The sequence below is a fragment of the Mustela nivalis genome, assembly GCF_964662115.1.
Source record: "Mustela nivalis genome assembly, chromosome: 17".
Lineage (NCBI taxonomy): Eukaryota > Metazoa > Chordata > Mammalia > Carnivora > Mustelidae > Mustela > Mustela nivalis.
In genome coordinates, this window is record NC_139036.1 from 11,762,521 (window position 1) to 11,790,381 (window position 27,861).

Sequence of the window (27,861 nt, forward strand, 5' to 3'; positions counted from 1 at the left end):
ACCACCGAAGAACGAGGGCGGGGCGCGGCGGCGGGCGAGGGAGGGAGAGCTCCCAGGAGCCGCGGCGCCAGCGGTCTGAGCTCGGAGATCCCAACCCGAGAGAGGCGGGTGGGGCGGGGCGCGAACCTCGGGAGCGAGCCTGACCGCTCGCCCGGCCGCGGAGACTGTCGCCAGGCGCCGAGGTAGGGGTCGGTGGGGAGGAGACCTGGGGCGGGGAGCGGGAGCGGAGGAACGCCTGAACGTCTGCTCGGAGCCTGTAGGGAAGAGGGATGGTCTACGAGGCCGCGTCTAACGAGGGCCTCTGGGACCGCATTGGTGCGGGGATCCTCCCCCTTTTTGGGGGGCCGGATCTACGAGGTGCTTGCCGGAGCCCGCTTCTGTCTGCGCCTGCTGCCGGGACCGCATCTGTACCGGCGCTCAGCCATCTGCGTCGCTTCCCCAGCTCTAGTCTTCGGGACTGCGTTCATACCCGGCGCACTTCCCACGCCCTCCCCAGCCGTGGGTGGGAGGCCGTGTCTCTGCAGAGTGGGCCCAGACCTGTGCACCCACGTGTGGATCAGCGCAGAGTGCTCCTCCTACACGGCTCTCCGCTGAGTCTTCCTGCAAAAACTGGAGATGGGGTGGGGGGGTCGGTGGATGAATGGGACAGATGTGTCGTGTGGCTTTAGCTGCGCAGTCGTTCCTCTGGATGGGGCCTGGGCGGAGGGGTTGGAAGAAGCGGACACAGCGGCTTCAGGGGCCTATTAGGCACAGAATTGGTGGCTCAACGGGTGCACACGTGCGCGGGGACCTGTGTGTGGTGTTTGGAGGTGGGTGTGCGTGTCACGTGGACAAAGGAGTGTGCCTATGTGTGTGAGGAGAGTGCATGACTGGATGGAGTGGCGTGTGAGGGCCGATCACATGGACGTCTGCGTGCAACGTTGGCGTGCGTCTCTGGGAGGGGTGCGTGTGTGTCTCGAGGGTGCAGAGGTGTAGAAAAGGTTATGTCCCAGACACAGGACAGTGCCTTTGTGCGTGCATATGAGGCTGTGTATCTGCCAAGTGGGCCAGGGCCTCGGGGTTCACACAGCTTGTGTCCTTGAGGATGCACTGGTGCCCACACAACCCTCACTCCTTCATTCAGCAGGTACAGACTGAACACCCAGTGTATGTCAGACCGTGTCCTAGGCTCACAGACTCTGGGATCCTTGCCTCCTCCTTGGTCTCTCACCCTCAGTCCCCACAGCAGGCAGGGGAATCATTTTTAAACCTCATCCAACTGATCATTGCCCTGCTCAGAACCATCCTCTGGCTTTTGAGGCCTCCTAATCTCAGGCCAGGCCCTGAGTCCCAGCTTGAAAATGGCTCTCTGTCCTGCACAGTGAGAGCTTCCATCCTCTCCTCCTCTGAAATCCTTACTCAGTGGTCATGAAAGAACTTACATACCCCCTCCAGGAAGCCATCACTTGGGCCAGGCAGAGCGAATGGCTGGGCCTTCTCATCCTGGTGTAACTGCTTGCCTGGGTGCCTCTCACATGCAGAGCCCCACTCCAGCAACAATTAGCCTCTTGCTCTTCCTCAGACAGTGTGAGCACTAACCCTCCTCACAGCCTTTGCAGATGCTGGTTCCTCTGAAATGCCCTTCCCATATGTGCACACTGCTTGCCTCCTCACTTCCTTCAGATTCTACTCACATTCTATAGAAAGGCCTTTCTGACCACACTGTAAATAGTACTCCCAGCCCCTCACTCTTGATTCCCCTTACATGACTCCATAAAAATACATGCCTGTATTTTTCTCCATAGCACATACCACTCCACAAATTAATTACTGCCTTTCTTGTTTGTCACTTCTTGCCCCTACTAGAGATTAAACTGCGTGGAAGTAGGGACTTTGTCACTGTTTTATTTCCTAGCACCTAACACGGGAGGTGCTTATGGACTGTTTGTTGCATGAATGAGTGACTCTGGATTTGCATCTCCCTACCCAGTGAGCCCCCCCAGGCTGGGGCTAGGTCTCCTCTTCTTTTGTCCTCCAGATTCCAAGTTCCTGGAAGGCCAGGTGTGGGAGAATTGTGACCACATTTGCATGTTCGAAATATTCCCTCTGGCAACTGGTACAGAGGAGGACGTGGGGTGGGGTGGGGTCGTGGGGTGGGGTGGGGTCGGGGTATGAGGCTGGAGGTGGGGGTGCTGGGTGGCAGAAGCAGTGGGAAAGAAAAGTAGAGGTCTAAAGCCTGACTTCGTTAGGATTCCCCAGCAGTGGGGAGATCAAGGAGGGCTCCCAGAGGAAGAGATACCTGAGCTATCCTCCAGCAGCAAAACAGAAGGAGGTGTGTCCCTGGCAGAAGGCACAGCTTTTACAGAGGCCTGGCAGCAGAACAGAGTATGCAGTTTGGGAAGCTGCGAGTGGTGTGATGCGGCCAGAGTAGAGAGTAAGTGTGGGGCTAGGGGAGCAAGGATGGGCCAAAGGAAGAAGATGGGCTCCTGGGTTTCTGAAGAATTGGGAGGAGGACAGTACCTAGCTCTGCAACAGGCAGAGGAGGAAGGGCAGACTTGGGTGAAATGCTAAGTTGAATGAGAACCCTGTGGGTCTGAGCTGCCTGGGGACGTGGTGGGGAGGAGGCAGCTGGCTAGAAGGAATCGGGCTGGAAGTGCAGACCTGGTGTGGAAGATGAGGAGGGGCAGAAAAAGGAGGCAATGTCTGGAGCTCATCAGCCAAGATGTTCTGAAGATGCACTGAGGGTTGCCATGCCAGATTGGGCACAGAGCCCACTGCAGTGCTTGGGGCCTTTCCAGGGATGACGAGAGGGGGCGTCCTCGCAGTAGGCATCCTCAAGCATGACTTGGCACTAGATGCCTGGGCCTCCCTCAAGGAGAACTGAGTCATCCTGGGCAAAGGCAGGCGCTGCAGAGGGTACCCGTTGCCAGGGCTGTCCAGACACTTGTCAGGAGCATAAACACGGCTCTGGTCAGGCAGCCTGGCGATGTCAGGGCCACCTTCTGTGTCTGGCCTGGATGGCTAGACTGCCTCCTTGCAGCTTTTCCTTCTGGCCAGTTTTTGGATGGCCAGGCCATGTCCTCTCCCCCTGCATGGTAGCTGCTCAGCTTGGCCCTGGGAGTCACAGCAACCTTCCAGAACTCAGAATGAGGTCTGAGTGGTACCTGAAGTCATTCCAGGAGGGGCTCCTTGAACATTTGGTATCTTTCCTGCTCTGGGCCTCCTGTGAGTGACCCAGGTGGATGGGGGCATATCCGGAGGCCAGGACAAGGAGGCATCTGGAGCCAGGGTCTGTATGTTGGAAGTAGTCAAACACCTTGGGGAAAGGGGTTTAGCCTGAGGGGGTTAGCATGCCAGGCCATCCTGGAATCAGGGGGCAGATACGGGGTTGTACATGGTACATCAAGGCTCTCTCTTGGTGGCTTCTAGATATAGATACACCCTAGCCCTACATCACTCAGGCACAAACTGTTTTTCTGTCCTCGATCTCACCTACTTCCCTCTGTAGCTCTGGGAGTTGGCAGGATGGCAGCCTCCTATTTGATTCACATGGGAGAAAACTGAGGATCCAAGAGTCCCAGTGACTTTTCCAAGGCAACACGGCCCAAGTCTGGGAGGACAGGATTAGGATAGCTTTTCCCAGTGAGAGAGGGCCTGAGTCTGGTCATCTTGGCTACAAGACTAGGCTGGTCCCTAGGAGGCTCTCCAGGCCCATAGAGTCCATGCTGGGCCCTGAGCCTGGGTCCTAGCCTCTCTGTCTGTCCTTCTGTTTGCTCATGTAGTCCCTAGTTGCCTACCCAGTCAGTTTCAACAAAGTGTCTATTGAGGCCTCAGCTTGGGGAGGACCTTGAGAGCACCCCTGGGTGATCCCTCAGAGAGGGGTAGCACCTGCCCAGGACACACAGCCCATCCTGGTGGACAGGTGTCCAGTGGGAGTTCAGACTTGACGTTCTGAGATCAGGCTTCCGTGGTCCCCACGCAGACCCCACCCCCCATCCTGGAGCACATGTACACGAAGACCTAAAGGCACCCCAGTGCACATTAACACATTCACACGTCTGTGTTGGCCACACCACTAGAGTTCTGTCTCCATGCAGATGAGTTTCTCTGTGTGGACTCTTTTCCCCCCTGCCCCCACATAGACACACACCATGACCCCAGCCCACATCCCTGCTTGCACACATTCTCTTATGTGTGGACATAGGCCCTCAGATGCATAGCCTCAGGTGTTAGGCCCTCTCGCCTGGACATGAGGCTGGAACTTGGGGCCTCCCCGCTGCCTCCCTCGCAGACATGCTTAGTCACCTGAATTTGATCCAGGCAGAAGGGAGGGTGGAGGGCCTGACGTCAGCCTTCATAGCCTCCTTATGCCGCCCGCACATCCATCTGGGCCACAGCGTGTCCTAGGCAATTGCAACAACAGCAGCACAACAAGTCACTTTTACGGAGCTTCCCCAGTGGCAGACTGGGGTAGTGTTCACACCTTTACGCCCAATGACTACCCAGTGAGGTGAAACTCCTATTAGCCCCATTCCATAGATGAGGAAAACTGAGGCACAAGGTTGAAGTCACCTGCTCGTGGGCCCACACCCGGAAGAGATGGAGCCTGTAGCCTGGCTTCAGAGCCTGGGCCCTTAACCAGGGAACAGGACCCCAGGTTGGAGGAGAAGGACTTCTGCCTTGACTTGTTGTATGAGCCTGGGCCCATCCCTGGCCCTTGCTGGGCCCCGCTTCCCCATCTGAGAAAAGGGAAGGAAGCGAATTAGAGGAGGATGGCTTCTCCCTGAGATAATAGCCTCAGGGAAATCATATGCAAATTGTATGGGCCAGGGCCATAGAAGGGGGCTATAGGCGGTGAGAGTGAGGGGCAGCAGAGTGGTCCATCTACAGGGGACAGTGGGATGGGCCAGCCAGGCTTGGAAGGCTCCCTTCAGCCTTGGCCTCTCCTTTCGCAAGTGGTCTGATTTCTAAAGCCTCCCTGATACAGCAGCTACATTCACTGTCCCTGCCCCGCCCCCATCTCTTATGAAGGACTCCTTGATGCTTCCGCCCTACTCACACTCCTCCTCTCCTTCAGAGAGGCCTTCCTGATGTTCTAGCCCTACCTGCCTCCTTCACCTCCTCCAGGGAGGTCTCCCTGATGTTCCAGTCCTACTCATTCTCTCACTTCCTCCAAGGAGGCATCCCTGATGCTCTAAGCTCACCAACTGCCCGGTCATTCCATATAGGTCCAACCTTCATGTCTTCTCCTATTGCCAGTCTGAATTCCCTTCCCCCGTCCTTTCTGCATATCAATATCAGCTCTACTACCTCTAGGTTTTCCCTCATTTAACACTGTGTTTGCCAAGCACAAGGGTTCTGGATGATGACCTTGCCCACTATCCCTCTCTAAGCCTTGTGGCCCTAGGGAAGCTGCATCCATGGTACAGATGGAGAGACTGAGGCTCAGAGTCAGGAAGGAGCCTGCCTCAGCAACCCCACAGTAGGTTGGCAGGCAGGATTAGAACCAGTCCAGGATCCTGTGTGGCCAGTGGGTTCTAGTGGCCCTACCTCCTTGACATCTGTCAAAGCAAGGTGATGGGGGAACAAGGGCTATGTTCTTAAAGTCACTGTGTGAGTACAGAGGAAGTTAGCACCAGACAGGAAGGGCACAGAGTCAGGAGTCCACTCACTTCCTTTTCCTTAGAAGATGCTGAGTCTGGCCCAGGAAGGAGGAAGGACATCGGGCTGAGGTGGGGCCAGTGCTCAGCCTCCAGCAAAGGTGGAGTCCCAGTCTGATCCCAGGATTCAGCCTGGAGTCAGGGTTCAGCCCAGGGTTGTGGTGGAAGGTGAAGGCTGGGCTGGAGGTGGATGATGGTTTGGGATTCAAGCTGGGCTCAGTCCTTAGCCTGGGGCCTGGTTTGGAACTCAGAAGGCAGTAGGGTCCAGGGGGGTGTAAGGCCTGGCCATGGGGAGCATTTCAGCCTGAACAGCACACAAATAAATGGGAAGGGAAAAAAACGTGAAAAATAAGGGATGACCTTTTAGTTTAGTGGTTTGTCCTAACACCCGCCAAAGCATCAGCCCCTCCCCTAATGAACACTGTCCTAAGCTACAGTCTCTGCTGAGGCAGGAAAGGGAGTAACGGGAGAAGGCAAACTTGCTCTGTGGTCCTGAAGAGGCCTTCCTGGAGGAGTAAGTGACTGGCTTGAGGTATCCAGGAGACCTCTGCATGACCAGCGCCCAGCTCAGCTTCCAGGCAGCAGCATTGGAATGCTCTGCAGTCAAGGGTGGGGCTGGTGAGTCACTGGGCTGTCTCCCGGATGGGGCCTGAGCTGACCCTGGACTCTGTTTCTCCCAGTGCTGCTGGGCCTCCAGGAGTCTGCCCACGTCTGTCCGTCCTGACTCCAGAATATCAGCTTCTTGCTGCTTCCCTGTGAAGCCGGCAAGGCAAATGTGACCATACCTGTTTTATAGGTGGAGAGACTCAGGTCTAAGGCCTGCTCTGCAGCAGAGCCAGATGAGTTTCTAGAATTCCTTTAGTTAGTAGGGACAGACTTGACTTTGGATGCTGGCAACTCAGGCAGAGGAAACAGGTAGGGCAAAGTCATGAAGGTAGGACCTAAAGATTGTGGCTGCAATAGGAGAAGGGCCTGGAAATCTGACCTCCATACTCCATTGCCAGGATTGAAGCCTTCTCTGTCCTCTTTTCTCAGGTTCCCAATAAGGCTGAGGACCCCCTGAAACTGTGGCAATGGAGGGGGGCCCAGCAGTCTGCTGCCAGGATCCCCGGGCAGAGTTGGTGGAGCGAGTGGCAGCCATTGATGTGACCCACTTGGAAGAGGCCGGAGGTAGCCCAGAGCCTGCCAGAAATGGTGTGGACCCTCCTCCAAGGACCAGAGCTGCCTCCGTGATCCCCAGTGGTTCTTCGAGACCCTCCCTAGCCCGGCCCAGCCTTTCAGCCAGGAAGTTCTCCCTGCAAGAGCGGCCAGCAGGAAGCTGCCTGGAGGCCCAGGCTGCTCCTTATGCCACAGGGCCGTCCAGCCACATCTCCCCACGGTCCTGGCGGAGGCCCACCATTGAATCCCACCATGTGGCCATCTCAGATGCAGAGGTTGGTGGGGCGAGCTAGGGGGTCCTCCTGAGCTTTTCTGTAGTCCTCAGTGAAGGTGCTTTTCTGTCCCAGCCCCTGCCACACAGCTGCCCAGCTTTTGCTTCTGCATACTCTCAGAGTTGAGGAGCTTGCTGTCTCAATAATATGGCTCTTCCTACCAGGGAAGCTCTGTCTGAGCCAATCTCGGGAGCCAGTCACTGCCTCCTGGAAGTCCCACCGTTCCTGCCCTCAGGCCAGGCCTCATAAATAGGCCCCTCCCTGGTCCCCCAAGAAGTCCTCTTAGAGATTTGAAGATAGATAGTATGTCTGCCCTCCCCCCCATAAGTCTAACAGAGCTTTAGCCCCTGCTTCTAATCCTGCTCCTTAGAATCTGCTCTGACTCGGAAGCTGCCAGCATGCTTCCAGCCTCTGGTCTTCCTTCTGTTCCTCTGTCCCAAGGGCTCTGTCCTTGCCACTTAGATCTGAAAAGTGAATCCTAGTCCTAAGCAAGCAATCTTCCGATTGCAGAGGCTGGGCTTTTTTCATGCCTGAGCCAGGGCTCTGGTCTCCTGTCCCTAAGGTTCTCCTCAGCTTTCTTGTCCATTCAGCCAAGACCTTGCATATAGCTGGTTCTAGAAATACTTGCTCATGTGTTTCTCACAGATGTAGGTCTCCCAGACGCCCACGTTCAGGCGGGAGTCAGTGCATTTTTCCTTCACCACTTCCTAGGGAGTCAAATACAGCCGTGGCTCACCATTCATGTTTGCAGACACTGTCCAAGGCCTCTTGTCACTTTTGGTGGCATGGACACTGCCACATTTCTCCCCATCCAAACTTGAAAGGTTATGAAATGTGGGGTGTGAGAGTGAAGGGCCCAGAGCCAGGATTGGGCCCTGAACAGGCTCCTGGGGTGGGATCAGTACTGCCTGTGGGTCGAGTTTTACCTGATGCTCCCCTCTTTATCCCTTCCCTCCCCCACTCCCAGGACTGTGTACAGCTGAACCAATACAAGCTGCAGAGTGAGATTGGCAAGGTAGGACTGGGACGGGCCGAGGGGACTTTTCTCTTGAGGCAGCCTGTCGGGACCCTCTGCTGGACGGTTCCTTCTCATCTGGGAATGTGAGGCAGAGCCAGAAGGGCCCCAGCTTAGAAGCGAAGAAAGTTTGTCCTCTAGGAAATACCCATGGAGGGGTGGGGAATGATTCACCAGTCCCGATTCCTTCATTTCTGATAGAAAACAAAGAGGGACTGAGGGAGCATAGAGCTGTGTTGAGCCAGACAGAGGCAGTGACAGGGCACAGGAGTCCTCTCCCTGTCTGCCAGAAATGTATGCCTGCTGGGGGCCAGCTGGTGGTGGGGGTGGAGACGGGCTGTTGGGGGGGACGGCTGGAACTGTTCAGGGTGGGGTGGGCATTGCCCTGTGCAGGTGGGGCTGACCGGTGCCTATTTCCAGGGTGCCTACGGTGTGGTGAGGCTGGCCTACAACGAAAGTGAAGACAGGCACTATGTAAGTCTGGGAACGGGAGGGAGGTGTGTGGCCAGGCCCCAGAAGCCTGGGAAATGGGCAGTGGCTGTGCTGGGAAGACAGAGAACAAGGCTACCTCTAGAGGGAGTGAGTTTCTGTCCCTAAGGATATGCTTAGTAAAAAGAGTAAGCTTCTTGACCTTGAGAATATCCCAGCAGAGGCTGGACCCCTCTGAGGGGAGAGCTCCAGAAAGGCTTATTGGGGAAATAGGGCTGAGGCTTAGACTCAGATATGGTCACTTCTTAAGATTTTTTTTTTTTTTTTTTTATTTGACAGAGAGAGAGAGATCACAAATAGGCAGAGAGACAGACAGAGAGAGAGAGGAGGAAGCAGGCTCCCTGCTGAGCAGAGAGCCCAATGCGGGACTCGATCCCAGGACCCTGAGATCATGACCTGAGCCGAAGGCAGCGGCTTAACCCACTGAGCCACCCAGGCGCCCCTCAGATATGGTCACTTCTAACCCAGCTCACCCACACACCGAGGCCATACCTTCAGTTCTGGTGGCCATCACAAGTGTTCCTTTCCAGACCTCTATCCACATATAACCAACCTGTTCTAGCTTCTGGTGGCTGCACTCAAGTGACATTTCTGCCCCTCCCTCCTCAGGCAATGAAAGTGCTTTCCAAAAAGAAGTTACTGAAGCAGTATGGCTTTCCACGTATGTATCTGCTGGGTCCTGTGCTTGGGAACTCCTTGCCTGAGGGCAAAGGAAGAAGGGACTTTGGTCCCTAGCTAGTTTTTTTTAGGACGAGGGTAGAAGTGGGGACAGCATGAGCAAAGGCCTGGTGGTGGGAATGTGCTTGGTGGGTTAGGGACAAGACCATGGTCTTACAAGGTTCTTGCCTGAGGCTGGATGCAGGGCCATGGTGAGGCCCAGCCTCCTGCAACAGGAGCTTGACTCATCTTCCTGGTCACAGGTCGCCCTCCCCCAAGAGGGTCCCAAGCCACCCAAGGAGGACCAGCCAAGCAGCTGCTGCCCCTGGAGCGAGTGTACCAGGAGATTGCCATACTCAAGAAGCTGGACCATGTGAATGTAGTCAAGCTGATTGAGGTAAGAAGCAGTGGTGAGTGGGTGGGAACTTGTGCCCAAGTCTTGTGCTTAGGAACACTCAACAAAGACCTACGGTTCTCACAGTAGATGTGGCTAAGGCCTCCAAAGACGGAGTTAGACTTGGGGTGGGGTCTATAGGGAGGTTTCAGGGGTCAGTTTAGGCTGGTTTGGGATGTTCTCAAGGTCTCAGTGAGTAAAGGGCTACCTGGAAGCAAGAAGTGAGCCCCTCATCATAGCAGGAGGGGAAAAGAGCTGAGGGTCGCTTGGCGGGCCAGGATTGAGGGTCAGTGATTTTTTTTTTTTTTTAAGATTTTATGTATTTATTTGACAGACAGAGATCACAAGTAGGCAGAGAGGCAGGCAGAGAGAGAGGGGGAAGCAGGCTCCCTGCCGAGCAGAGAGCCCGATGTGGGGCTCAATGCCAGGACCCTGGGATCATGACCTGAGCTGAAGGCAGAGGCTTTAACCCACTGAGCCACCTAGGTGCCCCGCGGGTCAGTGATTTTTTAGGCCTCATCTATCTGGTGCCTGCACAGTTCCAATCCATTGTCTGGGGTCACTACAGAGCAAACCAGGGGTCCTGGGGCTGGTGAGTACAAGGAAGTCTGGGACTCCCACGCCGTGCCTCCCCCACCCCTATCTCCATGTCTGTTTCCTCTGACCAGGTTTTGGATGACCCAGCTGAGGACAATCTCTATTTGGGTAAGTGACCCAGCTTGTTCCCAAAGCAGCTTAGCGGAGTCAGTCCGAGGGCTCCCCAGGAACACACATGACCTTCAGATGGGCTGCGTGAACATGTTCTCAAGCCCTGGATTCCTTTGCCCATCCCTGCCAACGCAAGCTTGGAATATCCAGTTAACTAAATTGAACAAATATTCCTAGGCCCCCTCTCCACTAATCAGACAGACAGTGGATCAGGTAGAGGCAGGAAGCAGGCTGTGTGATGTGGGTTCCCAGATCCTATCTGATAGTTCTCTGCCTCAGTTTCCTCACATGTAAAATGGGGACAATGAATCTACCTCATAGGGCTGATACGAGGGGTAAATGAGTCATGATATATAAGATGGTTGTTAATGTTAATTTTATGGCTGGGTTTAGAGGCCCTGATACAGAGCAGAAAGAACACTGGCTTAGCAATTAAGGCTGAGGCTTTAGTCTTCCCTCCCTGTCCTACCTGCCTATCTGCTATGACATTTAGGAAAATTCCTGCCCCTTTTCCAAGCCTCTGTCACCCACCTTCTTCCCAGAAAAGGAACCCATGCTGAATCAGATGAGGCAGATCCATAGGAAAACTACTCTTACCCATTTACTTCCTCTGATACCCTGGAGCCCTTGACCCATCCCTCCCAAAGGTATGCTTGGATGCCTGACCCTCTCCTACCTTCCAGAATAGGGAGGGACCTTGGCATCACCTGCTTTGCTAGCCTGGCTGCACCTTACTTACTTTTTCTTTTCTTTTCTTTCAGTGTTTGACCTCCTGAGAAAGGGGTGAGTTCCCCTTCCCAGTCAGGCAGGCCAAGTCTAATCCAGGCCTTCTTTTCACTCCCTGTGTCCCTAGTGCCAGGGTTGGCTACTGTAGGAGAAAGCAGAGGCCAAGGCCCTGCCCTTGGGGAGCTCTGGTCTTGGGGAAAACAAGAGAACAAGAGGGCAATTCTTGGAAGTCTGGTGGGGGTCCGTGAGGCTAGAACATTCAGACAGTCCTCTGAAAGAGGTTTTGAGCCAGGTCTTAAAGACCTGGAAAGATTATGAGGGAAGAGAGGGAGAAGAAAGGAGTGATTCTCAAGCAAATATGTAGAGATGGGGCCCTTATGTGGATTCAAATCACAAATAGTTCTTTCAGCTTTTGAAGTTTATGAGTTGAGTGGGTGGGACTCCATTTGCTCCCCGGAGGGGAAGCTGAGGTTCAGAGTGGGTAAGTGGTTTGCTCAAGGTTACACAGTTCTAATTCATGTCTGCCCTATTTGGCCTTCCCAGGGTATTTGCAAAGCAGCAGACATGGGGTAGTGGGCATAGACCTGGGTGGACCAGAGACCCTAACTGTCCAGACCTTGAATATAGGCTGCGTATGTCTTGTGATTTTTCTGTCTTCGGGGAGTGGGGTGGCTAACAGTAGCATCCTTCTAAGATTCAGAGGCTTTCAAACATTTTTGACCTTTATTCAACTTAGTATGTTTGACATTGCCTTCCATATCTATAACTGAAACCAACGTTTTACAGATCTTTATTACATGTGATACACTCTGATAAATTCTACTTCATTAGAAAAACAAAGCATTAGCCAACAACTGATTGATTTCTTGGCCCTCTATTTGGTTAGACCTAAAGTTTGAAAAAACACGAAGAAGGAATACTAAGCCAATCAAATTAAGATAAAGCTAATTTGAAATTATAGTGATTGTAAAGGGATATTTGGGTCTGCGTTTTAACAGTTTCATTCTATGGGAGAATTAGCTAATGTCTTGATTTCTGGGGAGCAATTCGAGCATAGAGGGCTCCCTAGAAGTCCGAGGGGCGTACATGACCCAGCCCCTGTCCGCCTTCACGAGCTGCCTGCTTTTACTCATTCTGATTCACTGCTTCTCTCCCTCCCTTCCTGTAGGCCTGTTATGGAGGTACCCAGTGACAAGCCCCTCCCGGAGGAGCAAGCTCGTCTCTACCTGCGGGACATCATCCTAGGCCTTGAGTACTGTAAGTCCGGGTTGGGGGGTGCTGCTTGCGGCCTGGAACAGGGGACGGGAGGGAGATACCAGAAAGGGTGGAGCCCAGACTGAGCTAGCTCTTTGTAGTTCTTGTCTGTCAGCGCTGATCTACCAATCAGTTTCATTTGGGGGCGTGGCAGGGCTGGGGGCGTGGCGGGACTGTGGGCGGGGTGGGTCTGCGGGCGGGGCCGAGTTCAGGTGGAAAGGGGAGGGGCGGGAGTGGTGGCTGCTTTCCCTGGATGCCTTCCCTGAATGCCTTCCCTGGATGCCTGCCAGTTACTTCGTGGTGGCTAGTCAGCATTGAGTCGGGCTGTACCTTGGGAGTTCTCAGTCTTTATCTCTTCTGCTGAGTTCTTAGGCAAGGCTTAACCTGTCCACAGGGCCTCAAGAGATACAGGAAGAAAGAGATTTATGTCCAGCTGTCTTGTCCTGTCATGGGTCTTTTGGGTGAGGAAGGGTGTGTTGACAGTGAGGACCCTAAGGTGATGAGAGCTCAGGAGGGAGGATGGTACGGTAGCTTCTATCTCTGGATTCACTTATTCACTCATTCATTTATTTCACTTACTTCATTCATATATGAGTACCTGCTAAGTGACAGGTAGAGGCAAGGAGATGACAGAGACACAGATGTGAGCTCAGGGAGGGCCCCCGCAGCCTTGTGAGAGGAACAAGAAACTAAGCAGGCAGATCTAGTGCAGGGCCTGCTAAGGTTAGGGAGGCCCAGGGCTGTCGAGAGTACTGAGAGGAGGTTTCCCAGCCTTGAGGGATGGGCGGGAGGAAGTATGCCAGGCAGAAAGAACTATATAGCGGAGGCACAGTGAGGAGTGGGCATATCCTGTTTGAGAATGGGAAGAAGTAAAATCTGGCTGAAGCGTGGGGCTGAGGAGGGTAAAACATTTCAGGCCACACCATGAGGGCTGGCCATACCTCCACAGAGGACTTTTCCTGATTTTATCCTGTCAGCATTGTAAACCCGTGAGGGCTTTGAGAAGGGCGGGGCATGATAGGATTTGCATCTTAGAAAGCTCTTTCTGGCTGCTGTGTGGTGGCTAAATAAAGGGCAAGAAGTGGTCAGCTGGTTAGGAAGGAGGCTTTTTCTACAGCCCAAGTGACAGATGGTGAGGCCTGGATTAGGACAGTGTCAGTGGGGGCGGGGGGGTGGATATGAAGGAGGTGAGCGGGAACAGCCCTGGATGACATACTGGTCGTGGGGACAGGAGGGCCCTCAGACACCTATGTTTCTGGCCTGGTTTGGGGAATAGAAGTGGTTCCCAGCTTTCTAAAATCTTAGCTTGGTTTATCGGGAGCATATTTTCTCCCTGGGTGAACAGAGTGAGGACCTAGCTGAGGTGACAGGAACCAGGGTTATCTTTATCTCATTTGAGTCACTCCAGTGCCCTTTAATTAATACTCTCTTTGTACTTATGGAGAAACTGAGGCACGCAGAAAGGAGGGCTTTGCAGAAGGTCCCTGTCAGGGGTCTTAGACTTAGGGGAAGGAGGCATTTCACCCTGAGGGTGACAAGTGGCAGCCACAACCCTGTACAAGGTTGGCTTCCACCCCTTCCTATCCTGGGCCTTTCCCTACAGCGAAGGCCTTGTAAACTCCCATCCTCTGTCCCCACCCCCACCCACCCAAAAACAAGCTAATCCCATCTGGCTTTTGAGTAAAGCCTTATCAAGACCCAGTTAATCATAGTGAAGGGCTTCCGGGAGCCCATTGGTCAGAACCAGGGGCTGGACAGGCAGATGAATGGAGGCACCGGGCACTGAAGGTTTACTTCTGTTGGTGTGATTCTGGTCCTCAGAAGGGAAGACTTGGGGAAAGCTCTGTGATCCGGGAGCCCCAGGTCTGATTTTTGAAGATGGGGCAAGTGCAGCAATGCAGGTCTGAGAAGCAGTCAGATCTAGAATATATCTTAGAGAAGCTGAACCCATGGGACTTACTGATGACTAGGATATGAGGTCTGAGAGAGAGAGAGAGAGAAGTTGGGAATGATCCTGAGGTTTTTGGCCTGCGCAACCGACAATGGCCATTAACTGAATAGGAAAGACTAGAGGAGGAGCAGGGGTCTTCTGTTAGGTTTGTTTGGTGGTGGTGGTGGTGGTTGGGTACGTTGCTGACAGAAAAATCAAGTTCTGAATTAGATGTGTTATTGGGAAATATTGAGATCTACATTGAGAGGTCTGCTGGATAGCCACATGGATAATGAATTCAAAGTTCAGGGGAAAGGTCAGGATTTGAGATGAGAATTTGAGACCACTTTCCATGGTCAAATACACAGCCCCTTGAGCCTCTGCACTCCAATGGGTGTGAGTTAAATCTCTCCTGTGCATCAGGCACATAGGAGGCAGTCACTATAGGACCAATGGTTTGGTTGTTACTGTGTGTGACACTCCCTTTGCCCCTAGCCTTCCTCTCCTCCACTCTCCTCTCCTCTTTCTTCTTGCCCTTTCCATCCTCCCATCCCAGCATCTTGGGATCTGTTGGTCCAGGGGAAGGTATTTGCTGAGTGGGGAGCCCATTGGGTGACTGGGGTAGAGTCAGTGCCTGCTCTCAGCTGGGACATCTCTGGCCATCTCAGCCCGAGACACCCATTTTTCCTGGCAGTCCCAGAGCCAGGAAGCAAGGTGAACTCTCAGCCTCCTGGAGTAGGCTGCTCCTTACCCCAGCCATGTTCATCCCAGCAGTCCCAAGGCCTGGAATGCCCTCTCTCTGAGTCCAGAGTCCCTAAGCCTGCAGCAGTACTTCTGTAGGATACCTTACTATTCCACCCTACGTCCAAGAAGGAAGAAATCTCTGACCAGGCTGGGTGGGGGAAGAAACTGGAGATATGTTTTGATAGGCTTTGGGACTGCATGAGGGAAAGCATGAGGGAAGGCCAGAGATGGCCAATGGAGAGCCTCCCTTCCCGATTTCCTCTGAAGGCCCCCTCAGCAACAGGTGTCTTGATTGCCACAGAGAGCACTCCATTTGGAGTCCAAAGAGTACTAAGAGTCCAGTCCTGGCTTTGCTTCTAACAGCCTGGGCTGGCCTTGGTGTCTCCACAGCATAGTGGAGCAGAGGGGCCTAAAGTCCCTTTTGAGGTCCTGAGAGGAATGTGTGCATGGGCTGAGATGGCCCTCCTCCTTCTCACTAGAGTTTGAGATGGGCTTCCCTGGCCAGGTGAGGGCAGGTGGTGGAGGGGGGTGGGGAGCTCCAGGCATTGGTCCCCCATGCTAGCACTCAAGCTGCCTCTCTCTGCAGTGCACTGCCAGAAGATCGTCCACCGGGATATCAAGCCGTCCAACCTGCTCCTGGGAGATGACGGGCATGTGAAAATTGCTGACTTTGGCGTTAGCAACCAGTTTGAGGGGAACGACGCTCAGCTGTCCAGCACAGCCGGGACTCCAGCGTTCATGGCCCCTGAAGCCATTTCTGATTCTGGCCAGAGCTTCAGTGGGAAGGTGGCTTCTAGGACCTAGGCTGAGTTGGGATTCAGGTGGAGGGGTGGGATAGCTTGCAGTGGGGCCTTGTTTCTAGCCTGAGGGTGTCAGGGTCCTTAATGTCTCAGGAGTGAACACTGAACATGGTCCTCTCCTTCCTGTTTGCCTCTTCCTGGAGTCTTGAAAAACTCCCCAACATTGGCCACCTCTCATTTTCCAGCAAAATGGCCCCAGGTCTCCCCTGCAGATATTTTCTGCCAGCTGCTCTATGCTGAGTACAGGTCGGGCTGTGGAACAGACAGAGCCGACAGCCCAGCTCTCCGTCCTTCTGGACATGGTGGAACAGAGCAGGAGAGCTCATGTTTGGGAAGAAGTTAGATGTTCCCCTCAGACTCTTTGGAGATGGCAGGGTTCGAACTAGGCCTTGATGAACGGGGAGGATTTGAGCATGAGGTGGAGTCCAGAAAATGTATGAGGGCACTGTGGAAAGGGAGGGGGCGTGATGGGGCTTGAGCAGAGTTTAGAAGGCTTGGGGCCTTGTGGTTCCTCCTAACTGACAGAGGCAGTGGGCACGGCTTCCTGAGCAGGGGATTTCAGTGTAATGTGTTCCCCTGGGCATGTGCCTGTTCTCACCTGCCAAGGAGGCTGTGGTCCAGAGGCATTTGGACACGTGTGGGGTGTGGAGGAGCTCAAAAAAGAGGTCAGGGATGTAGATAGAGTTTTTTTTTTAAGAACTTCTAATTTTGATAAAATTCCAAGTTTACAAAAAATTGCAAGAATAATAACAAAAAAAACCCTGCCATGTATCTTTTTACCGAGATTCACCAATTATTGACATTTTGTCCCATTTACCTTTTCACCATCTCTCCCTATATTTATGTAATTAATATTACATTTTTCTGAACCATTTGAGAAGTTACATTGGAGACATTATCCTCCTTTATCACTAAATATTTTAGCAGATACTTTCTAAGAACAAGGACATTCTCTTACATAATCTCAGTACTATTATCAAAATTAGGAAATTTATCATTGCTACATGACTATTATCTAAACGACCTTATTCACATTTCATCAGTGGTATGGATCCTGTCCTTCAATGCCTCCCCACCTTTTTGGCCCAAGATCTGATCCAGGGTTAGTTATAGCATTCAGTTGTCACATCTCTTTGGGGTCCTTTAATCTGGAAGATTTCCTCAACCTTTCATTGTCTAGTCTGAACTTGACCTTTTTTAAGAGAACAGTCCTGTTACTTTATAGAATGATGTCAGTTTGCATTTGCCTGGTGCTCCCTGGTTCCCTGGTTGGATTCAGGTGAAGCATCTGTGGCAGGAATATGTAGACAGATGTTTGAGAATCATTCACATCCACTCACATTCGCATGAGAGAACGTGGAAACCAGGAGAGGAGATAGGATTCCAGAAGGGGAAAATGTAGAGAGAGTACACATTAGAACCCAGGATTTGAGGAGCTGTGAGCAGCTGTGGAGGTGACTGAAGGCCGGGGCCTTAGTACGGACAGGGTCCGTTTCTGGTGTTAGAACAAGGTAGATGGTGACTTCTCCCGTAGATTATCAGGAAAAGGGATGAGGATCTGGTTTAGTGAGTCTAAGTTTAGTACATACCATGGTTTCTGGGGTGCGCCATGGGTACTACAGATGTGACCCCGAAGGTAAAGGTAGTTTTGCACCTGCTGAGTTAGAAATGTATCCAGTTTGGGTCTGTTACAAGGGAGCTTGGAATCCCTGAGAGGTCGGGGCCCTGTTCTGCTCATGCCTGTGTCCCTAGTGCTCACCACAGGGTCAGGCAGAGAACAAGTGAGTGGGAGTATTTGAGCGACTCCATGACTGAGGAAGGAGCTTCCCAGTATGCCTTCTCCCATAGCGCATGGGAGCTAGGTGAGCGAGGGGCGTTGGTTCTTTTTGAGGGACTGATATGAGCTGTTTCTTCATAGGCCTTGGATGTGTGGGCCACCGGGGTGACGTTATACTGCTTTGTCTTTGGCAAGGTGAGTGCCAGGTGGGCTGGCGGAGCTGGGCAGGCCCAGACCCTTGGCACCGTGGGCTGGGCAAAACTGAACCAGGATGAATGACGGCTACAGGCCCTTCCTTTGTGTCCTAAAGCCAAGTGACTTCTGAAAGGGCCCACCTGGCCCAGAGAAGACTAAAGGAAAAGTCTTTTTTCTGTTTCCACCTGACCCTTGGGAGGAGAGTCATTTGAAGGAGTCCGGGGACAGCAGACAGCCCAATGGGAGATGGTGGCGTTGCCACCTCTCCGCTAGAGCACGCCCTGCCCTTCTGGCCCTTGATGCCATCCATTCTTTCATTCATTCATTCCACAAATTGTCCTTGACTTTTGCTCTGGGGCAGGCTGGGCCTGGGGAATGCTCAACACTGACTTGGCGGAAGTCCCTGTCCACAGGTGCTCCCACTCTAGTGACTGCGCTGAGAGGTGGGAGGGCATCTCAGTGAACATGTTCGCAGACTCCAAGCCCTGGGAATGGAGGCCCTTCTGCAGGTGCCTGTTAAGCCAGTGCCCAGCCTCATAGATTCTTCAGTGATTCATTTGTTCAGTCAGTGTCTCTTGAGTACCTGCTGTGTGCCAGGCCCTAAACAAGTTAGACAAGGTTTCTCCCATCTGTTCAGGAGCCCAGAGCTGCCCCCCCCCCACTTCTGGCAGCACCAAGAGATGGGGTCAGTCCCCGAGGGCAAGTTGAGGCCCTGGGCCTGCATCCTTTGTCTGCTTCTCCACCCAACAGTGCCCATTCATCGATGATTACATCCTGGCCCTGCACAGGAAGATCAAGAATGAGGCCGTGGTGTTTCCTGAGGAGTGAGTTGCCCATGAAGGGGGCTCCTGCCCACCCCCAGGAAGTCGTGTCTGAGTTGTAGCAGAGCCTTTGCCCTTTGAAGGCCCCCCCAAGCCTGCAGATCTGGAGGTGGGGGTGCTGTTTCCTGGGAGGGGCCCCTGGTGGGACGGTAGAGCAAGGTTTCAAGGACTTCTGATTGGATTCCATTGTAAATGGAACTCTGAGACCAGGAGTTGGGCAGGAATGACCCCAAGTCACACATTTACACTGTTCCTTCTCTAGAGGCTTCCGTGGGTTTAATGGTGTCAATCTTATGTACACGCTGGAACCACGGGGAACCTCTACTTTCCTCACATGGGGTAGGAAGGCTTCAAGATAGCAGCGTGCTTCCCCATTTTGTAGATGGAAAAGGAGACTTCTAGAGGAGACTTATCAGTAGGATCTGGGGTTTGAAACCACTCCCTCCTCCCTATCCCTTAGTGACTAAGGTCTCTGAGCCCAGAGGGACTATTTGGAGCAGTCTCCCTGCTCATCTGTGCTTTTTTTTTTTTTTTTTTTTTTTTTAATATTTATTTATTTGACAGACAGAGATCACAAGGAGGCAGAGAGGCAGGCAGAGGGGGAGGGGGAAGCAGGCTCCTTTTCTGAGCAGAGAGCCTGATGCAGGGCTCAATCCCAGGACCCTGAGATCATGACCTGAGCCAAAGGCAGAGGCTTAACCCACTGAGCCACCCAGGTGCCCCTCTGTGCTTCTTCTGATTATGATACGGGCTATTACAGCTCCTTACTTTAAAGGGCCCTTCTGCCTTCTGATCAAAGTCCCCTGGACAGGTCGGAAACCAACCTGGGTATTGTCCTCAATGACTCCTGCTCCCTTGTGCCCACTCTCAATCCGGTCCCCAAGCCCTATTGAATCTACCTCATATATCTCTTGACTCCATTGGTACCTGTGCCCCTAACTGGTTCTGTCCTTGGCCTTGTCTAGCTACCTTTTCTGTGGTCTCCCTGCTGCCAGCCTCCTTCCTGTCCAGCCACCACAATCAGGTCAGGTTGACCCTGATAAAGCACAGAGCAAGTCTCAGGCAGTGGCAAGGCTCCACTTATCTCACCATGTCTCCTGCTTAAAGTTTTTCCAAGGCCTCATAGATCCCACGTGAAGAGGCCCTTTCCTAACCCTGGCATTCAAGGACCTCTGCCCCCTCTAGCCAACTAGATTCCAGCCCTTCCCTGTAATTGCCTGTCTTTGTGCCTTCCCTGCTGCTGTACCCCATGCCAGAGGTCTCTTTCTTCCCAGCCCAGGAGTTGTAAAAGGGATTACATGTCTAGGACAGCGGAGGGATCCAAGGTCAACAGTCCCAAGAGTGAGTGAGTTCCTTCTCTGCAGGCTTGGACAGATGGGCTTCCCAAAAATCTTGGTAGCAAAGAAGCCTGGAGTTTGGGCAGAAATAGTCCAGGTTAATGTGGAGCTGAGAGTCCTGCTCCCCCTTCCCCTGAGTCTCTCATCCCTGCCCTCACTCCTCTGGTGAGCATTGTGTCAACCCACTAACCTCTCTGGGCCTCAGCTTCCTCCTCTGTCAAATGAGAATCTTAGCTACCGCCCAGTCAGAGGAGAGGACAAGATGGCGAGTGGGAAAAAAAAAAAAAAAAAAAAGATGACGAGTGGGGCAAAGGCTCCTAGTGTCCCATTAAATGCCTCTTCTCACATTATCCTCACCATTTCTGCCACCCAGGGGTTGTTCAGTTACCCCTGGTACCCCTGGAATTGCGTTTGTGTTTGTGGCCCCTGACTCCTGAGGGAGATGGCTTTATTTCCTGTTCAGGAAAGAAGGATATCCATCTACTTGTTGGGAAACTCTCCCGTTCTGCCTTGGTACCTTGGGGTATCCCTCTTGCTCTTGAAGAAATGGGGGTTGGGTGTGTCTCTGCCCCGGCATGTTCTGTTGAGGGAATCCCAGAGCAGGTGGGGATGGAGAGGTGAGTAGGAAAGAACCCTCACTAACTACCTCTCCCTCATCTTCTTCCTTCCCCCCTTTTAGGCCAAAGGTCAGTGAGGAGCTCAAGGACCTAATCCTGAAGATGCTGGACAAGAACCCTGAAACAAGGATTGGGGTGCCAGACATCAAGGTTGGGGAGCCAGAGGTCTTGGGCTGAGCTGGTCTTGGACACAACAAACAGGCCTCAGTTTCTCCCTCTAGAAAGCCCTACACCAAGATATATAAATCAAATATTAGGTTTGGATTTGGGGTTTGTGGGCTTTGGGTCCCCTCAAAGCAATTGCTGGTTGAATGCCCATGGTCCTTTGCTGACCGGGTGTCTGTCTATCTGACCTCTCCCTGCCCTCCCAACTCCACAGTTGCACCCCTGGGTGACCAAGAGTGGGGAGGAGCCCCTTCCCTCAGAGGAAGAGCATTGCAGTGTGGTGGAGGTGACGGAGGAGGAGGTGAAGAACTCAGTCAAGCTCATCCCCAGCTGGACCACGGTGGTAAGGGGCTGAGGGGCAGAAGGCTCCCTTGTCTTGGGAGGGCCTTAGGTGGGCACTGCCATTGCCTGAGACTTGCTGTGTGCTGGGCCCTGTTGGGGGACAGAGGGCCATCTGGTCAGCCAGTCCCGAAGCTGATCTGTACTGAGACCCTGCTGGAGCGCAGTGGGGAAAGAGGTCATGTTATTTAGCCTCATGGCAGGGAGACCAGGAGGCCTGGTGAGAAGAGTGAATGATTTAAAGAAATATACTGCCCTCACTGAGTGTCAACATTCATCATGCCTGGAAGAAGCATTTCCTCCCTCTCTCCCTCTCTCCCTCTCTCCCTCTCTCCCTCTCTCCATCCCTTCTCCCCCCTCCTCTAACCCCTACTTCCTTCCCTCCCTGCTCCCAAGCATTCTGTTAGGTGCCAAGAACATAATGGTAAGAAGGCCTAGGAAGCTTTTGGATTGGAGATGTGGCCCTGTGCTCTTGGATCCCATCCATGTGCTCCCTGCACTTGCCTCTCACAGTTTAGTTGTTTTCATCTTCCTTTGGACAGGTTCCATATTAACTACTGGAAGTTATTCATGTAGCCTGTAGTGGCCACTTGGGATTTGGGGGGGGGGGGGACACTGAGAACCGTGATCTGCCCTGCACCGAAGTATCACAGCAAGTTGGGGTAATTACAAGGCAAAAGGAGAGCTGGTAGGTGCTGTAGGTGACATCAAGCCTGTGCACTTTGGCCCTCCCCACTGGGTCCAGGCCCAGCTAAAGCCAGTGGCCAAAGTCCTGCTCATTTCTATGATCTGTAGAGCTCCAGGACTCTATGAGGTCCCTGGAACCAGCCAGCTCCCATAGGGTCTTTACTGCTACCTCCTTGGCTTAGCCACCACTGTCTCTCTCCTTAACCACTGGAATACCCTCCCAAGTTGTCCCCTGCTTGCACCTTTACCCCCACTACGGTTGCTACCCAATTCAGTAGGCAAGGTGGTCTTAGTGACTAATCATGTCCCATTTCAGCTGAGACCCTGCTCCCTTAGGCTACCATGTCACTCAGAGGAAGAGCCCCAGCCTTAACCACCCTAGAAGATGCCACACAGACTGCACGCCTCCCACTCCCATCTTCCCACTGCCTTACCTCTCCCTTCCTCCCTCCATTTGCTCAGCTCTAACCACATAAGCTGCTGTTCCAGAACCTTCCTTTCTGGCAGATGCTCCTGCCCAGATATCTGCAGGGCTCACTTCCTCACTCCCTTCAGACCTTTACTCCAAAGTCACCTCAGTGAGACGTGAGCCTTCCCTGGCCCCTTATCTAAAATTCCCACCTCCTCTTTGTCATACTATATCCTGCTACCTTGTTTTCTTTTTCTCTCCTTAGCTCTTACCACTAAGTAGCGTATGTTTTACTGATTTGTCTTATTTACTGCCTGTCCCCCGAACTAGAACACAGGCTCCATGAAGGCAAGAATTTTTGCCTCAGTGTGGTACCTGTGCCTAGAGTAGTGTCGAGCAAATGACCAGCACTCGATAAATAGCTGTTGGTCGCATTCAGTGAACGAATAAATGAATGAGTAGAAGAAAAGCTGAATGCAGCCCTACACTAGGCATGTGTGTGTATAGTCAGGGGCCTAGGACTGTCTGTGCTGTGGGAGGAGGGGCGAAGTCAGCGAACCAGGGTACAGCATCTCCCCATCCAGGCATCTCCCCCAGGCCACTGTGCAGCTTTCTTGCTGCTCTGCCTGCCACAGCTCTCCTCCGTTCCATCCTTCCCACCTCAGCTCTAAGGCATTTCCTGATCGCACCCCGCGTGTCCTCAGGATAAAGCCCCTGCTTTCAGCTTGGCATTCCAGACCCTCCACAATCTGCTTCTGGCCTCTGGGCATCCCCACGCACCAGCTGTGCTGAGCTCCTCACCATTCTCAGAATTCACCCTTAACTGTCACCCCTGTGTTCTTGCCATTTTCTCTGCTCGGAATACTCTTCTTTCCTCTGCTGACTGAAAGGGAGCCTCAGCAGGGCCCACCCAGGAGTCTTCCCCATAGGGAGTCACAGAGGAGGCTGCCAGTGTGTCTGGGAGCCTGGCGTCCTCTCTTCCTCACTCTGATGTGTCCTCCCCAGATCCTGGTTAAGTCCATGCTGAGAAAGCGTTCCTTTGGGAACCCATTTGAGCACCAAGCTCGGAGGGAAGAGCGATCTATGTCTGCTCCAGGAAACTTACTGTCGTAAGTACCAGTGGGCTGAGGCCTACAAGGTGCTCCCTGGGGTGGCATGGGGGCTGGGGTGTATCCCTGCGACTTTCACTGTCACTGGACTGTGCAGGCTGAGCCTGGAGCCTGGGGACTCAGCCAGACCTCTGAGGAGGGCCCTGTTGGCACCTCTGTTCTCAGTGCATGGCAGCCTAGTAGAGGTTTGCAGAGCTTGTGTCTGCTTCTTGTAGAAGGTTGCCTGTCTGTGAAAAGAGAGGCACATCTGCTGACTCTTCCTGGCCTGGGGGAGTGTTAGCTTTCCTGAGTAGCCCATGATCCCTCCAGCCATTGCTGAGGCCTCTCAGGCAGCACTTTGGAAATGCTCATCTAGCGAGTAAGGAAGATAGGCTGGCTGGCTAACAGGGCCAGGGAAGAGAATTCCCATTTGCCAAAGGCTCCCTACTGTGAACCAGGCATGTGCATTCACCGCCTCCTAGGAGAGGCAGAAAAAGTAGTTCCCCAAACCTCTGTGAGCCTTGTCCTCCGCTTTTCTACCTTCTTCCATTAAAATAAAAGTGAGTTTGGGGTGCCAACAAGGCCTGCTGGAGTTTGTGCACTGACCCGTAGAGAGAAAATCGTGGTGGGGGAGGGGGGGTCCTGGACCAGAAGGTGGTCCTGGGACACTGGTTGCCTTCCTCCAGCCTGTGAAGGGTACTGCAGAGGGGAGACACTGTGTACCTTTCCACACCTTCTGCCCCTCCCACCCGCTTTGTGGGAAAGGCGTGGTCCCTAGAGACGGGGGGCCAGACGACCAGTATTTGAGCCTCTCCACATTACATTCGGTGCAGGGGCCCAGACATTGGTTTCGTGTGAGGCTACCCTTTGGTAAGTGGGCTCTTCAGAGCATCAGGTCCCATTCAGTGGACAAGCTGGTGTTTGCTCCAGCCAGAGGTTGCTTGCCCACGGTGATGTCTACGTACCAACGGCTTGCCCTCCATTTGACAAACTTCCTGGCCAGTGGAATTTGAGGGTTGGGTCTTTGGAGAGGCCTTGACACCTTGACAGTATGAGCTTCTTTTTAGTTCTATCTCTTCAGTGAGGTGGCCAGAGTGAGGAGAAGGAGTTCCCCAGGCTCCTCTAGGTCTGCAGGCCTCGATGATGGAATTGGGCTTAGTGTAGGGGATCACGTATGGAGCACCCAAACAGAGCCAATTTTGAGAATGAAAGAGGGAGGTGTTACTAAGGCATTACAGAAGGCATTAGGTAGGACCCTGAGGATGAACAAACCTGGATGGCTGGTTACTCCAGCTCATTGCCAATGACTCGGCGCCCCCTAGTGGTGGCATGGGGAAGTCATGAACTAAAGATACAGGTATCTGGCACAGAACGGGTCCCAAGAACACCACTGAACAAAGCAATCATTAATCACTGTCCTTTCATGGACATGTTAATGGGGAGAAAGGCCAGTTTACTCACCTGGACTGTGATAGAATTGGGCTTAACCCTTTTCAACTATAAAATTCTATAATTCTGTGACCCAAGTTTAATTTTGAAAAGCAGGCTTTACCTCATCAAAGTCCCAACATTTGTCCTAGATGGACTCTGCTTTATGCTTTGGGATAATTGGTGAAGCTCTACAGTAGAGTTAAATGGTACTGATTTTGTTTTTTGCACTGATTTCTTAGTATCCAAATCTATTAATTGGTCATTTTAAAGAGAAAAATCTGTGGGGAATAATAAAATACAGGAATGCATTAAATACGGGATGAAATTCCAAGACTGATAGATAGACTCTGCCCTATGAACAAGGCAAAGAAAATACAAAACCAAAGCCTCTCTACCCAGGATGATGGTGGCTGAGCTAGGCTACCATGGAAGGCCTGACCTAGCTGGTACTCAAGGATGCAGGGGAGTCAGCTGGGTCAGCTTGTGAGCAGCTCTGGAAGCCAGGCTGGGAAGTCTAGACTTCATCTCCAGGCAACAGGGAACCACAGAGACTTGTGGGCTGAGACCAGGTTAGGGAGACCGGCCAGGGGCCACAACTCAAGGGGCAAGACTGAGGGGAACTTGGGGAAATGGTGGCGGCAGGGTTCGGGGGGCAGTGGTTGAAAAGTTGTGGAAAGGAATGGCTGTGTGTGTGTGTGTGAGAGAGAGAGAGAGAGAGAGTGAGTGTGTGTGTCTTCCTGAGTGCATGTGCTGACCCCTGAGGTCCCTCTGCCCCGGTGTCCCCTGAACAGGAAAGACAGGTGTGGTGAAGGGGGCAAGAGCCTGGAGCTCCCCGGCGTCCAAGAAGATGAGGCTGCATCCTGAGCCCCTGCATGCGCCCAGGGCCACCGGCAGCACGCTCATCCCACGCCTCCAAAGGCCCACTGCCCTCATGCTGACAGCCGCCCCCGCGGGCAGGGGGCTGAGGACTGTGGCCCCTCTTCCGGCCCCCCTCCTTCTGTCATGCTGCATGACCTCAGCGCACAAGTCCAGGGACAGGATTGCAATGTTTGTCATCTGGGGTTGGTGGGGGGGCAGGGCTCCCATGAGGCCTTTCTCCTTGTCCTGGCTCTCCCTGGGGGGACCCATCCTGTAGGAAAAAGAGGTACCCATGGTGCCTTAGAAACCCCACCTGGCTATCTGGCAAAGCAGGAGATAGGAAACCCAGCTAGCAGGTGGAGGCCTGGTTTATGACCATGGCAGAGACGTCCCCTTGGAAGTCAGGCAGGCCTGGCTCAGTTGCCTCATGAACCTGGAGGGCTGTACTGTACCCACCTCAGGAGGGTCCTGCGAGAGCTCTTGTCGACTGAGAATGCTGATAGGGAGGCTCTGAGCCCCAGGGGGTTTTCCTGGGCATCGAGGAGGCAGGGGCCAGCATTAGAGAATTCAGATTCCTCTTTTGCTGTCTTCAACTTTTACTTTTAACATTGTGGCGGAAGGGTGGTATGTAAAGGCCTGCTTGGGAATGACTATAAAGCTCTCACGCAGCTTTGGGTGGTCCCCAGCATGCTCATCGTTACTTGGCAGCCAGGTGGGGTGGACTGAGCTTCCTTGATGGTTTCACACTCAGCGCATCTGGAGAATGGGATAAATGAGCGCTCTGGGCAGAGGCCTGAGTCAGGAGCACCCACCTTCCCTGCCCACTTTACTCCCTCCCTGCATGGTCCCCTGCAGAAGAGACACCAGGGGCAGGCCCAACCAAGGGCCCTGGACTCACAGGGCTGTGGCCTTGCAGATGCTGAAGTAACTGGAATCCGACCACCAATCCTGCACTGGCCTGCGCATCTGGCCTTGGAAGCTGCCCTCCTGTTGCTACAGTGAAGGACAAACTGCCCAGATTGGAGGCAGCACTGGAAGGGGGACCTGGTGGGGCGTGCCCGTTGGCCAGTGGCCACAGAAACTTGGGCCTCCTGCCACTGCCTCACCCCCAAGACAGTTGACATTCGGCCCGCACAGAGCTGGTGTGCCAGAACACGTGTGTGGACCTGGCCATGCTGGGGCGGACTTGATCTTCACCCTGGGATCTGTGTCTGGCTGGCTTGGCATTTACTGACCAAATCCTCAAGTGATTGACCCCCAAAAGAAAAGAAAACAGGCCTCCAGTACCTCTCCTGAAAGTATGGGCCAAACAACAAGGGATTTCAGTTGCCTGTGTGGGGCTCCTAGGGCAGGAAGGCTGGTGCTGAAGAAGAAAGCGAGGCTGGGCTGGAGGAGCATCTGTGTCCTGCTCATCTTCGTGCCTGTGGGTATATGTTGCACCTGCACGCACAAGCATGTGCGTGCCCATCTGCTGCACACAGCACACCTGCATGTCTTGCACTGGCACATGCATCTGTAATATAGTTCCTATGTGTCTTTAAGGCTCTGAGCTGAATGTGGCTCATTGTCAGTGGGCCCACATTTCTCCCTGGCTCCTCTGTAACTAAGGTGTTATAACCCAGGGGTTAAAAAACAATTCAGTACTGTTTTTAAGAATACTTTTTTTAGAGTTCATGGGAGGCCCATCACAGATCCACAAGTTTCCTTGAGCATCTCTGCACTGGGGCCTGGAGGGTGGGCGTTTCAAGGAGGCATGTCAGTTGGGCCTGCCCTCACAAACCTCATAGGTGGGCCTGGCTCCACAGCCCATGTCAGAGTCTGGATGAGGTTCTCACCCCATCACTGGGGGTTTGGGTTGGCATTATTGTTTCTGAATGTAGCACAAGTGATGAACAAACCCCATAAGATTGTTTTAAAAATTAACTTCCCAGGAAGTGAGTTAAAAACAATAAAAGCCCTTTCTTGAGTTTAAAAAAAAAAAAAAAAACTTTGTGTGTACATTTTCAATATCTGGGTGTGTGCTCTTTCTCACCAGCTGGACGACTGTCTTGGCTAGTTGTTCTGGAAGATTCTGAGCAGGGCAGTCGTGAGAGGAGCTCTGGGGTGGGGTTGGGGGGGTGGCAGGGAGTAAGAAGGAGGTAAGGAGGGAGAGAGAGGGAGAAAGGCTGGCTCTGGAGGGTGACGAGCTACAGTCAAGGATGTGACTCAACCTCCTGAGCAGGTTCTGTGGCAAAAAAGAACAGGACACTGAGGAGCCAATGCAATGTCTGTGTTTCACAGGGACTCAGGGAGCCCAAGGTCTGGTCCTTGGGAGCCATCACCACTCCTTGTGTGGTTAAAGTCCCATTGGA

At 53.1% G+C, this 27,861-nt stretch overlaps 1 protein-coding gene across 2 annotated transcripts; it reads left to right on the top strand.

Moving 5' to 3' along the window:
• CAMKK1 (calcium/calmodulin dependent protein kinase kinase 1) lies at window positions 1-26,826 on the top strand. 2 transcript variants are annotated; one of them, XM_082705817.1, is made up of 17 exons: window positions 14-182; window positions 2,018-2,095; window positions 6,675-7,072; window positions 8,037-8,084; window positions 8,505-8,558; window positions 9,183-9,234; window positions 9,494-9,627; window positions 10,293-10,329; window positions 11,094-11,115; window positions 12,227-12,315; window positions 15,573-15,772; window positions 17,705-17,758; window positions 18,509-18,582; window positions 20,596-20,683; window positions 20,913-21,041; window positions 23,139-23,242; window positions 25,444-26,826. In XM_082705817.1, the coding sequence occupies exons 3-17, from the start codon at window positions 6,713-6,715 to the stop codon at window positions 25,514-25,516; spliced, it is 1,518 nt and encodes a 505-aa protein (XP_082561943.1). In that variant the 5' UTR covers window positions 14-182; window positions 2,018-2,095; window positions 6,675-6,712; the 3' UTR covers window positions 25,517-26,826. The 2 variants fall into 2 exon arrangements, with proteins under 2 accessions (XP_082561944.1, XP_082561943.1); XM_082705818.1 differs by lacking the exon at window positions 2,018-2,095 and having other exon boundaries at window positions 1-182.
• The last annotated feature ends 1,035 nt before the right edge of the window (window positions 26,827-27,861 follow it).